A 12808-nucleotide genomic window follows, 5' to 3' on the forward strand; every position below is an offset into this window, starting at 1 on the left:
ATTTTTTCAGAGAAAATCCTGAAAGAAACCAACAAAAAGTTTAAAAGGAGTCTCCGAGGGAAAAATGGATAGAACAGTAGAAAGAAAACGACAACTATGTGGTGCTAAGAAAGTTGAGGAATTAATTGGATAACAAGAATTTATTTAGTGGCATACTGAAGTTGCTACTCTAACACCATTCTCTCCAGGACCATGGTTCTCAATGAAGAGTAATTTTTGCCCCCTTGAGGACACTGGCAATGTCTGCAAACATTCTGGTGGACCCAACTGGGGAAGTGCTGCTGGTATCTAACAACAAGGAGGGGCCATATATGCTGTAAAACATATATGAACCCTCCACTCCAACAACAACAAAACTAGCCCAAATGTCAATATTGAATGCTCCAACTGAAAAACCTTGCATTAGAGCCTAATTTGCTGATCTACACTGTGAGATTGAGCTTTCTATAACAATAGTTGTCTCCATGTTTTACTTTTTCAGTTAATTATTTTACTTCAAAGTTTGTTTGTTATTTTTTAATTTTTAGAGATGGATTCTCACTATATTGCCCAGGATGGTCACGGACTTCTGAATTCAAACAATCTTCCCACCTCAGCCTCCCAAAGTGCTGAGATTACAGGTGTGAAATACTGTGCCTGGCCATCAATTAATTCTTAACTCTGGGTTCCAACTGCTGCTCAGGCTTTCATTTCTGCTGGAATGATATAGGACTTCTCAAAACCCAAGCCAGCAAACGGTCTGAGTCATTAAATCCCTTGAAACACTAGGCTAATTCTAGGTTTCCTCTGGATATTCAGTGACCTCTGGATATTCAGTAACCTCAGGTAGTTTGAGAAGGAATTACTTTTTGAAAGACCCAGATTGTAAGAAAAAAGAAAAATAAATCTATCTCACGCAGGTCCATGGAAGTAGAAACATATCTACTGGGGCTGTATTATGTTTCTAATTATAAATAGGGATTCTCTAGGCATGCTCTATCACGCCCTTTTCCAATGAAGTTTTTATTTTAAAAATATTTTTTCATGTTCCTTTCGCCAGGGAACAATAAGAAAGTTCACCAAGTTTTTTTTCCAGAATAAAGGTGGAGTTGGGGAACCTTCTGAGATACAAAATCCAAGCAAGAATCAGCATCCAGAAGAGCACAGAGTGGAGAATCAGTAAATGTCTGAGCCTGGGAACTGAGAGTAATGTTAGTAAGAGAGGAAAATAAAGAGATGGTTTGAAAAGAGAATACACTGGCCAGGAAGGAGAATGATTCAATTAAAGGTTCAATTAAAGGTTTTTAGTAAGTATCTTATAATACTACAAAACAGCTTCATTCATTCAATTAAAGGTTTTTAGTAAGTATCTTATAATACTACAAAACAGCTTTATTCATCCTGCCATAACCCAGGTTCAGGTCTTCATCATCACTCAACCTGGATACGTTCTCTCTCTCTCTCTTTTTTTTTTAGAGACACGGTCTTGCTATATTGCCCAGGCTGCTGTCCAACTTCTGGCCTCAAGTGATCCTTCCATCTCGGCCCCATAAATTGATTCTTATAATTACCTTTTTATACTTTAATTTCATCCTTCTCCAAGCTGCTAGAGTGAAATATGTTTTACGTAAAACACTCTTTCTCTCCTGCCTAAAACTATTTCATTATGTGTCATTATCTTATGAAACTAAGCCAAACATGATCAGGACACTGCCTACTTCTCCCACCCTATTCCCTACTCTTTTTGTTTCAAGAATACACAGGTCCCACTGATATATTCCTACTAGGTATTGTGCCTATGAACCATTTGTTCTGCACTGGAAACATCATGTTTTAGGACCAACACAGCTATACCATTCCCAGAAGGCTGCTCATTGTCTTATCTACCTGGTCTGTTTGCAAAGCAACTCCTCTGTACAGCTCTTGTGCTCTGGACATACCTCTAATCATAAAGTTGGGAATTCTGCATTCAAGCTTTGTGTTTTATCTTTCTCTGTCACCTAGTAGACTATGAATTCCTTAAAGGTACAGACTATGTCCTATAGATCTCAACATGCAGTGTCTGTCATAGTGTCTGACACACAATACCTAATAAAGTTTACTGAACTCAAACCACAGGAAACTGAACTAAACCAAAAAAGAAATCTGACTTTGCTAAGGCTCTCAAATGTAAAAAGGCTATTTTTTAATTTAAAAAAAAAAAAAAAGGCTTCTCCTAAACCAAGCTTATCCAACCTGCGGCCTGCAGCCCGCATGTGGCCCAGGATGGCGCTGAATGTGACCCATACAAATTCATAAACTTTCTTAAAACACTATGAGATTTTCTGGGGGATTTTTTTCTTTTAAGCTCATCAGCTATTGTTAGTGTTAGTGTATTTTATGTGTGGTCCAAGACACTCTTCCAGTGTGGCCCAGGGAAGCCAAAAGATTGAACATCTCTGTCCTTAAGAAAAGTTTTTTAATAGAAGATTTACTATTCCTCTTAGTGTAGTTCAAAAGTACATAGAATGAAATATTTCCTGGGTTGCGTATCAAGAAAAAGTATGTAAAGTGCATGCACACTGTGAGGAAATCTTGCATGTTGGTTACTAAATATCTTCTAATGCTATGTTTCCTGTAATTTAGCTGGCATAAAAAAATGAGAGAAGGCTGGGCGCGGTGGCTCACGCCTGTAATCCCAGCACTCTGGGAGGCCGAGGCGGGACGATAACAAGGTCAGGAGATCAAGACCATCCTGGCTAACATGGTGAAACCCTGTCTCTACTAAAACTACAAAAAAAGTAGCCGGGCTTGGTGGCGGGCGCCTGTAGTCCCAGCTACTTGGGAGGCTGAGACAGGAGAATAGGGTGAACCCGGGAGGCAGAGCTTGCAGTGAGCCAAGATCATGCCACTGCACTCCAGCCTGGGTGACAGAGTGAGACTCCGTTTCAAAAAAGAAAAAAGAGAGAAACACTTATAGTGATACATAAATGTTAATAAATTATAAGTTTTATTTCCAGGTATAGCCTTTATGTCTATTAATTATCTAAGGGAAAAAAAATAGCATGAGAAAGCAAAGCATACATGACAAACACTAGAGTTATCAAGGGAGAATCAGTGAGCTTACAAATTCAAGTCTTGTCACTTTAAAGCCCAGGAATAATTACAAATGAACAGGAAGAATAGTGCAATCAGTTGTGGACTTAAAAGAAACTGTGAAGGCCAGGTGCGGTGGCTTGTGCCTGTAATCCCAGCACTTTGGGAGTCTGAGGCGGGCAGATCACGAAGTCAAGAGATCGAGACCATCCTGGCCAACATGGTGAAACCCTGTGTCTTGTGAAAATAACAAAAATTAGCTGGGCGTGGTGGTACGTGTCTGTAGTCCCAGCTACTGGGGAGGCTGAGGCAGGAGAATCGCATGATCCCAGGAGGCAGAGGTTGCAGTGAGCCGAGATTATACCACTGCACTCCAGCCTGGAAGACAGAGTGAGACTCCGTCTCAAAGAAAAAAGAAACTGTGTACCCAGCACAGTGGCTTACATCTGTAATCCAAGCACTTTGGGAGGCTGAGGCAGGAGGATCACTAGAGACCTGGAGTTCAAGACCAGCTTGGGCAGCGTAGCAAAACCCTGCCTCTATATTAAATAAGTATGTGCAAAAATATATAGATATGTATGTACATATATATTAATTTGAAAAAAATTTTTTGATCGCCTTAATCACTGTGGAATAGAGTGGCTCCATTATCTCTCTTTCCTTCTGATGCCCTGATTCTAACAACAGAATTTCAAACTTCCATAAAGACTGTGGTGGTCTTTTTTTTTTTTTTTTTTTTTTTTTGAGACGGAGTCTCGCTCTGTCACCCAGGCTAGAGTGCAGTGGCTGGATCTCAGCTCACTGCAAGCTCCGCCTCCCGGGTTCACGCCATTCTCCTGCCTCAGCCTCCCAAGTAGCTGGGACTACAGGCGCCCGCCACCTCGCCCGGCTAGTTTTTTGTATTTTTTAGTAGAGACGGGGTTTCACCGTGTTAACCAGGATGGTCTCGATCTCCCGACCTCGTGATCCGCCCGTCTCGGCCTCCCAAAGTGCTGGGATTACAGGCTTGAGCCACCGCGCCCGGCCTGTGGTGGTCTTTTGTAGCTTCTTTTTGTTGTTGTGCTATTTTGTTTTTTCACCTCAAACTTCAGACTTTATATGCCTACTCATTCTAATGACACATTTTCAAGTAGAAATTCCCCATACCTTTTTACAACTGAAGTCTTATTCAAACAAGCCGTCGTCATCTCGATCTTACAGAGTAATTTCTTTTTAAAAAGTTAATATAAAATCTTACATTATCCTTCATTTCTACCAATTAAAGATCTTTCTTTTTCAAACTGCATTCCTTCATCTATTGTATACATTCCACTTTGACTATTTCCAAAACTGAAATGTTGCCTCCAATATTTACAATAAGATAACAAAGAAATGAACATGACCAGATATTAACCTTTAGCATTTACTCAAAAACTGTGCTTTGATAAAAGACTTTATGAAACAAGGTCTTTTAAAAATCAAAGCGGTGGGCTCAAGAATACAAAAAATATTTGGAATGCTTCCTGTGTGGTATATTTGTTTAATAAAATAGTATGCTAGCCTGAGCAACATGCTGAAACCCCATCTCTATTAAAAATACAAAAAAACTAGCCAGGCATGGTGGTGCACACCTGTAGTCCCAGCTACTCGAGAGGCTGAGCTGGGAGGATCGCCTGAGCTCGGCAAATTGAGGCTGCAGTGGACTGAGATTGTGCTACTGCACACTAGCATGGGGGAAGGGAGTAAAACCCTGTCTGGGGGGGAAAAAAAAAAAAAAGTACGAAGCTATTTTGAAAACAGCAAACCCCACTGAGTCTACCAGATTTATCAACGTATTAGAAAGAGACGATATTTGATTATAAATCCATTTAAAAATACTCATGTGACTTCATATTCTTAAGCTATTGAGTATCTCTAAATAAACTATATAAATGGAAGATGTTAGAGGTAAACACTGATGTGGAGAAGTCTTTTATTTCTCTTTGTGTAATCGCAAACAATTACTGTTGACTGAATTGCAAGTTTAAAAGAAAAATCAAACACTGCACAGATTCCACCTGCAAGAGAGAAAATGCACTATTGTGTAAGAATACTGTGGTTTTCTTGGATGTTTTGTTTTTTATTTTTGAGACGGAGTCTCGCTCCGTTGCCCAGGCTGCAGTGCAGTGGCGTGATCTCTGCTCACTGCAAGCTCCGCCTCCCGGGTTCACGCCATTCTCCTGCCTCAGCCTCCCAAGTAGCTGAGACTACAGGCGCCTGCCACCACGCCTGGCTAATTTTTTGTATTTTTAGTAGAGACGGAGTTTCACTGTGTTAGCCAGGATGGTCTCGATCTCCTGACCTCGTGATCCGCCCGCCTTGACCTCCCAAAGTGCTGGGATTACAGGCGTGAGCCACCCCACCGGATGTCTTTAAACAGTAGTTCAGTTATTCTTACCTCACTTTTACTACCTACTAATCTTAAATGTGAAAAAGGAGAAAAGTTTCAGCGTCAATGTGCAGCAAGAAAAAGAACAATTGTTGTCCCAGTCATTGTTATATAACTTACTTTCTCTCCAGAGCCCAAAGATTCCAAAATAGCAATACAGAAGTGTGTTTACAGTCACCCACAAGTACTGAAAACACGATTCATTTTAATTAATATTAAAATCTAGTAGATATGGCTATACAAAATAGTCCTGAAATTAAAAGTGAGTCAGTCAGTACCATAGGAAAGATAGTTAAATAAATAAGAAAAAAGTGAGTCAGCAAAGCTCTCTGCATATCACTGATACTGAATGGGCATATGAGAACATATTAAAGTAGAGGCAAAAGAACACACAACTAGGGATCGTTTTGATTTTGATCACAACAGAGAAAGACAAGGTTTCGGGGAGAAGGAGAAAACAGCAAGAAAAAGTAAAAGAGGAATGCAAAAAAGAAATGAAAATAGTTTGATGCACCAAGGATACTTCTACAGTAATTACAACAATTGGAACAACCTGAAAAACCAAATCAAAGCAGTACAGCAATCAAAATGTCACCAAGTCCACTCTACGTGGTCTGGGAACCCAGAGGGCACCAGGCTCTTTTAGGAATGTGATGTCAAAGAATTTCCTTGATAATACTAAGGCACTACTGTCTTTTTCATTATGTCGACATCTGCATTCATGGTGCAAAAGGAGCGGCAACATCTTAGCATAAATCCAGGCAATGAAACCAATTGTCTTAGTAGTCACTTTATTCCTAATTGTCACACACTCACAACTTATTTTGTTGTGAGTGTGTGACAATTATGAATTAGCTTCACTTAAACATCCTCGATGAATCTATAAAAATTATCAATTTAATCGTCTAAATATCTAACTCCACGGTTTTAAAATTCTGTACTATCAATGGGAGATACAGAAAAGGATTTAAGTATCAACTATCAAAGCATGATGGCTGTTCTAAAGGAAAACACATGTGTGATTGAGTTTTGAGCTCCAGTGGACACTTTTTAAAACAGAATACTAAAGGTGAATTTAAAATGCTAGTCACAGGCCAGGCACAGTGGTTCATGCCTTAGTTCCAGAACTTTGGGAGGCCAAGGTGGAAGGATTACTTGAGTCCAGGAGTTTGAGACCAGCCTGGACAACATGGTGAAAGCCCACTGCTACAAAAAATACAAAAATTAGCCAGGCATGGTGGCACATGCCTGTAGTGCCAGCTATTCAGGACTAAAGGTAAGAGGATCGCCTGAGCCTGGGAGGTAGAGGCTGCACTGAGCCATGATCAGGCCACTGCGCTCCAGCCTGGGTGACAGAGCAAGACCCTGCCTCCAAATAAAACAAAACAAAATAAAATGCTAGTCATAGAATCTTAGCACACATCCCATATGCATTAATCTGCTTACCTCCAGGAGTAGAAGGGTCTCCTGTTCAGTCCATTCTCTTCCAGCACTAGCACCTTTACTCTAAGGAAACAAAATCAGAAATTTTTTGCTCATTTTTAAAGTTGAATATGGAGCTCAGTAGAATTACTTTCCACGCTCAGGTGACTGTGCTATACAAACTATCAACGTAAGTCTTTGACTAACAGGAATAAAACACTTTAAGGAGCCTAAACTTCTAAAAGAAATGCTGGCTTATTTCAAAGACTGGCTGGCCACGGTGGCTCACGCCTGTAATCCCAGCATTTGGGAGGGCAAGGTGGGTGGATCACTTGAGGTCAGAGTTCTAGACCAGCCAGGCCAACACCATGAAACCCCATCTCTACTAAAAATACAAAAATTAGTCGGGTGTGGTGGCTCTTGCCTATAGTCCCAGCTGCTCCGGTGACTGAGGCAGGAGAACCCAGGAGGCAGAGGTTGCAGTGAGCCAAGATCGCACCACTGCACTCCAGCCTTGGCAACAGAGCGAGACTCCATCTCAAAAAAACACAAAAACAAAAACCAAAAAAGACTTCCTGCTGTCAAACAAGGACCCATAACTCTTTGGATATGTTATTTCTATTATTTTGATACTTAACAGTATCTTTAGCAAGCTAAAAAGGCATATTAATTTACTGCATACCATAAATCAGCTGTAATACACAAACATAACACACATCTTGGTAATAACTTAAAGACAGTACTGGCCGGGCGCGGTGGCTCAAGCCTGTAATCCCAGCACTTTGGGAGGCCGAGACGGGCGGATCACTAGGTCAGGAGATCAAGACCATCCTGGCTAACAGGGTGAAACCCCGTCTCTACTAAAAAAAATACAAAAAGCTAGCCGGGCGACGTGGCAGGCGCCTGTAGTCCCAGCTACTCGGGAGGCTGAGGCAGGAGAATGGCATAAACCCGGGAGGCGGAGCTTGCAGTGAGCTGAGATCCGGCCACTGCACTCCAGCCCGGGGACAGAGCGAGACTCCGTCTCAAAAAAAAAGAAAAAAGAAAAAAAAAAAAAAAAGACAGTACTTCTTCCAGGATTCAAGGATTAGATGTACCACAGACATAAAACACTGACAGGTTCTTGATTCCAACTGCAGTAAGTCTACACTATCTCATTTTAAAACACCTCTCAAATATAAAAGAACCTCCAAGTGAGTCCGTAAACTCAAAATCACCTTTTCCATGTGAGTCCCTTATAGTTTATGATTCATGTGACAATGTGAGTATAAGAAAAGTGAGACTGGCTTGTGTAAAAACTACAATTTAATCGATTAATTTATATTTCTTGATCTGCATACCCTGCTGCATTCACTCATCTTCAGGAGACTTGATTTGTAGTATAGCTGATATTATCATGCAGCTATAAACATTACTAATTCAAAATATACATTCTAACGTATTTCCCTCTCTCAAAACTCTATTTTGAGAGATTACCATTTAATAAATAAACATTTCTACAATCCGTGATTTTCCTGTATATGTCAATAGTTTCTCAGTTTAGATAATTAAATCTCTTAGTGCAATAGTGCTACACACTGCATGAAAAAATTAAATTCTGTATGAAGGAAGAAAGAAAAAACAAAAATAAAACAACAACAACAAAATTAAACCCTGATTTGCTACATCTCTGGGGCATTCAATTCATAGCATTCTGACACACCCTGTTCACTTGCAAAAAGAAAAAACAAATAATGCATCAAAAATAAGTAGTCTTTTAACTAAAGAATAAAAACAGTTGACCTAAGCATTGCAGAATTAATAATTAAACTCCTACAGTATGGCTTTGTGAGAAAGAAAAGATGCCTGTATCTATAACACAGAATATACAGCTGAGATCCCCAAGGATTACTTTAAGATAACCAAAGGTTCTTTTAAAAAACCAAAATCAGAGGTAATCACCAATCAGATTTGGAGCACCAAGAAGAACAAAATTCATTAACATCTAATCTAAATTCTGAAGAAACAAAACCTGAACAAACATAAGGAAGATCTCTACAACCTAGACCCAGACATTTATTTATAGGGAAGGTCCTCAACAACCATCTCTCCACTTCTCAGCCACAAAGTGTAGAAAGAATTTTTTCTGCTCCACAGACTTAAGTCAATGTTTCTTCCTCTTCTTTTTTTTTTTTTTTTTTTTAAGATGGAATCTTGCTCTGTCACCCAGGCTGGAGTGCACTAGCGTGATCTCAGCTCACTGCAACCTCTTCCTCCTGGGTTCAAGCGACTCTTGAGCTTCAGCCTCCTGAGTAGCTGGAATTACAGGCGCCCGCCACCATGTCTGGCTAGTTTTTGTATTTTTTTTTTTTTTAGTAGAGACGGGGTTTCACCATGCCCAGCCTGTTTCCTCTCTTGATAACAACTGGCTCTACAACATAAGCCTAATCAGAGCCCACAAAATGATTGCTGAAGCTTCCATATAATTAAAAAAAAATTTTTTTTTAAATTAGGCTGGGCCTGGTGGCTCATGTTTGTATTCCTAGCACTCTGGAAGGTCAAAAAAGGTGGATCACTGGAGCTCAGGAGTTCAAGACCAACCAGGACAACACAGTGAGATGTCCTCTCTTTAAAAAAATACAAATACAAATACAAAAAAGCTGGGTGTGGTGGCTCACGCCTGTAATCCTAGGACTTTGGGAGGCTGAAGCAGGAGGATCACCTGAGGTCAGGAGTTTGAGACCAGCCTGACCAACATGGTGAAACCCCATCTCTACTAAAAATACAAAAATTAGCTGGGCGTGGTGGCACGTGCCTGTAGTCCCAGCTACTTGTGAGACTGAGGCAGGAGAAACGGTTGAACCCGGGAGGCACAGGTTGCAGGGAGTTGAGACTGCACCACTGCACTCCAGCTTGCGCAACAGAGCGAGACTCTGTCTCCAAAAAAAAAAAAAAAAGAAAAGCCCAGGCCCAGAGGCTCACGCCTGTAATCTGAGCACACTGGGTGCCCAAGGTGGGTGGATAACCTGAGGTCAGGAGTTCAAGCCTAGTCAACATGGAGACACCCTGTCTCTACTAAAAATATAAAAATTAGCCAGGTGTGGTGGCACACACCTGTAATCCCAGCTATTTGGGAGGCTGAGGCAGGAAAATCACTTGAACCACAGAGGTGGAGGTTGCAGTGAGCCAAGATCGCCCCACTTCATTCCAGCCTGGGAGAAAAGGGCAAACTCAGTCTCAAAAAAAAAAAATTCTTTTGCATTTCTGAAGGTATGATACATATACAATAAAATACACAAATTAGTATAAAACTTGATACAATTTAACTTATATGACAATGTAATAATACTCAAATCAAAACCCAAAAGGCTCCCTCCTTTAAACCTCAAATTGATAGCCACTCACAAAAGTATATACTAGTCTTTTACACAAAAGTATATACTAATCTATACTTACAGAAGTATACACTCACAAAAGTATATACTAGTCTTACAGAAGTATATACACTCACAAAAGTATATACTTACAGAAGTAAGTATAGACTAGTATATACTTTCTGTAACCATAGGTTAGTTTTTCTTGGATCTGAATTTTATATTAACAAAAACAGGCGTGACCCACCGTGTCTGGCCAGAAGATGTCTTTTATACTGACTCACATGTTGACCTTTTTTCTAGCACTCTTTATTCTTCCATTAGATCCAGTCAGGTCCCAAAATGTTGTGTCAAATTATAGTTTACCCCAAATCAGGACTTTTGTCATGTTTCCAAATAATGTAAACTTTTTAACAATTTATTCAATTTAATCTCCTTCTGCCTTTCTGCCATTCTTATAATTTCTACCATTATAAATCCCAAATATTATTGTTTAAACTATCTGTATTACTTTATATTTAACCACATAGATTACCCTTTTCTCTGCTCCTTATTCCTTCATGGAGTCATGTGCTTTCATCTGGGATCATTATCCTTTATGCTGAAGACATTCCTTTACTTTTCTTAGACTGTGTGCTAGTGATAACTTTTCTACATTAAGAATGCCTACAAACGTCTTTATTTCACGTTCAATTTTGAAAGTAGTATCTACTGGATACAGAATTCCAGAGAGATATTTTTTCTTTTACAATTTAAAAATGTTATTGTATTTGTCCTTTGGCTTTAATCATTTTTGTTGAAAAGTCAGCTATCGGTTTTATTATTATTCTTTTGAATTTAGTATGTTCTTCTCTACCCTTATCCCCACCCTCCATGTCTGCTTTTAAGATGTTAGTTTTTAAGAGATTAAGCATAAAGTACCCGAGTGTGATTCTCTCTATATATAAATCTGGATCTGTTCTTTTTGTGCGTGTTTTTCAGTAGAGGCAAGGCTTCTCTTGAACTCCTGGCCTCAGGCAACCCTACTGCCCTGGTCTCCCAAAGTGTTGAGCCCGGCCTGGCTCTGTCTTTCTTGTTTTTTGAGTTGGTATCTTTTAATTTGTTCCAACATCTTTTTGGCCATTATATATTCAAGTATCACTCCTCCTTCATTCGTTCTCTTATGGGTCTCTAATGACAAACATTAATTCTTTGGACTCTATCATTCTTTTTTCTTTTTCTTCTTCTAATAATAGAGACACACAGTCTTGCTATATTGTCCAGGCTGGTCTCAAACTCCAGAGCTCAAGGGATCCTCCTGCCTTGGCCTCCCAAAGTGCTGAAATTACGGGTGTGAGCCACCATGTCCAGCCTGAACTGTATCTCACGTATCTTTTCCACTCTCCTCTCTGTCCTGGCCCCTCCCTACCTCAATCCAATTTCTTTTTCTCTTGGTACTTCAGTTTCAATATATCTACTAATTTGTCTCTGAGTTCACTAACCTGTCTTCTGCTGTATGCAGTCTGTTGTTAAACCTATCAAATAATTTCAAGTATACTTTTCAGTTCTAAAATATTCATGATTCTTTTTACAGATTCCAATTCTCTCTTCAAATTCTCCATTTTCCCATCGAATTTCTCTAATAGTGTTATTTTTAAAATACCTATCTACTAAGTCATATGGGAATATAAAAGGTAAGATAAATCATAATTGTTTTTAAAAATACCATCAGATTTGAGTAGAAAGCTCATCAGATGTATCTTAGAAGGACTAAGATGTGCTGGATTGTAGCCTACATGTGATTAGAAAAAAAATCCTTACCTTTGCTAATGTTTTCTTGGAGTAAATATCAGTACGTAGACCAAAGTTCTGCAAATCAATTGGTTTTTCCTTGTTTTTCTCAGGAAAATTTAGCATCTGTTGAGCAGCAGGAACCTGAGTCAAATAAATGATAAATGGCTGAGTTAGCCTCTTTAAAGTCAAGAGGGTAAACGTTTTTTAAAATTTGTTTAGGCCGGGCGCGGTGGCTCATGCCTGTAATCCCAGCACTTCGGGAGGCCGAGGCGGGCGGATCACAAGGTCAGGAGCTCAAGACCAGCCTGACCAAAATGGTGAAACCCCGTCTCTACTAAAAATACAAAAATTAGCTGGGCGTTGTGGCATGTGACTATAATCCCAGCTACTCAGGAGACTGAGGCAGTAGAATTGCTTATAACCCGGAGGCGGAAATTGCAGTGAGCCAAGATCATGCCACTACACTCCAGCCTGGGGAGCAGAGACAGACTCTGTCTCAAAAAAAAAAAAAAAAAAAAAAAAAAAAAAAAGGTTAATATTGGAACTTAAGCCACTCTTGGTGGATTTCCTACGAAAAAACAATAAATACCCACACTTCTACACTATACTTCTAACAAAAATTCAACATACAAGTTACATTTTGGTGTCCCTTTAAGTCCAGAAAGGATAACAAATTTTCATTACTATATTCTATTTCACAATGGAACAAAATTTATACCTTAGGTTCCTGTGAATCCAACTTAATGCTATACAGAATTTGTCTGACATAATCTGTTTGATAATGTATATATGGATGTCC

General features: G+C 39.6%; 1 protein-coding gene and 1 long non-coding RNA gene across 3 annotated transcripts in view; one reads left to right on the forward strand and one right to left on the reverse strand.

The window, feature by feature from the left end:
• Positions 1-1169, forward strand: part of LOC112426433 (uncharacterized) — a 43107-nt gene extending 41938 nt beyond the window's left edge. Inside the window, exon 5 of the long non-coding RNA XR_003017740.2 lies at positions 1076-1169. This is a non-coding gene — a long non-coding RNA (uncharacterized lncRNA). The remainder of the gene's footprint in view (positions 1-1075) is intronic.
• The window catches only part of LOC105480388 (SWI/SNF related BAF chromatin remodeling complex subunit C1), a 199557-nt gene that overhangs the window by 81896 nt on the left and 104853 nt on the right, over positions 1-12808 (reverse strand). For both annotated transcript variants that reach the window (XM_071091592.1, XM_071091593.1), the window contains exons 18-19: positions 12037-12150; positions 6908-6967 (exon numbers count right to left, since the gene is read on the reverse strand). In XM_071091592.1, coding sequence (XP_070947693.1) covers positions 6908-6967; positions 12037-12150 — 174 coding nt within the window. The remainder of the gene's footprint in view (positions 1-6907; positions 6968-12036; positions 12151-12808) is intronic.

This window comes from Macaca nemestrina, chromosome 2 (assembly GCF_043159975.1).
Source record: "Macaca nemestrina isolate mMacNem1 chromosome 2, mMacNem.hap1, whole genome shotgun sequence".
Classification (NCBI taxonomy): domain Eukaryota; kingdom Metazoa; phylum Chordata; class Mammalia; order Primates; family Cercopithecidae; genus Macaca; species Macaca nemestrina.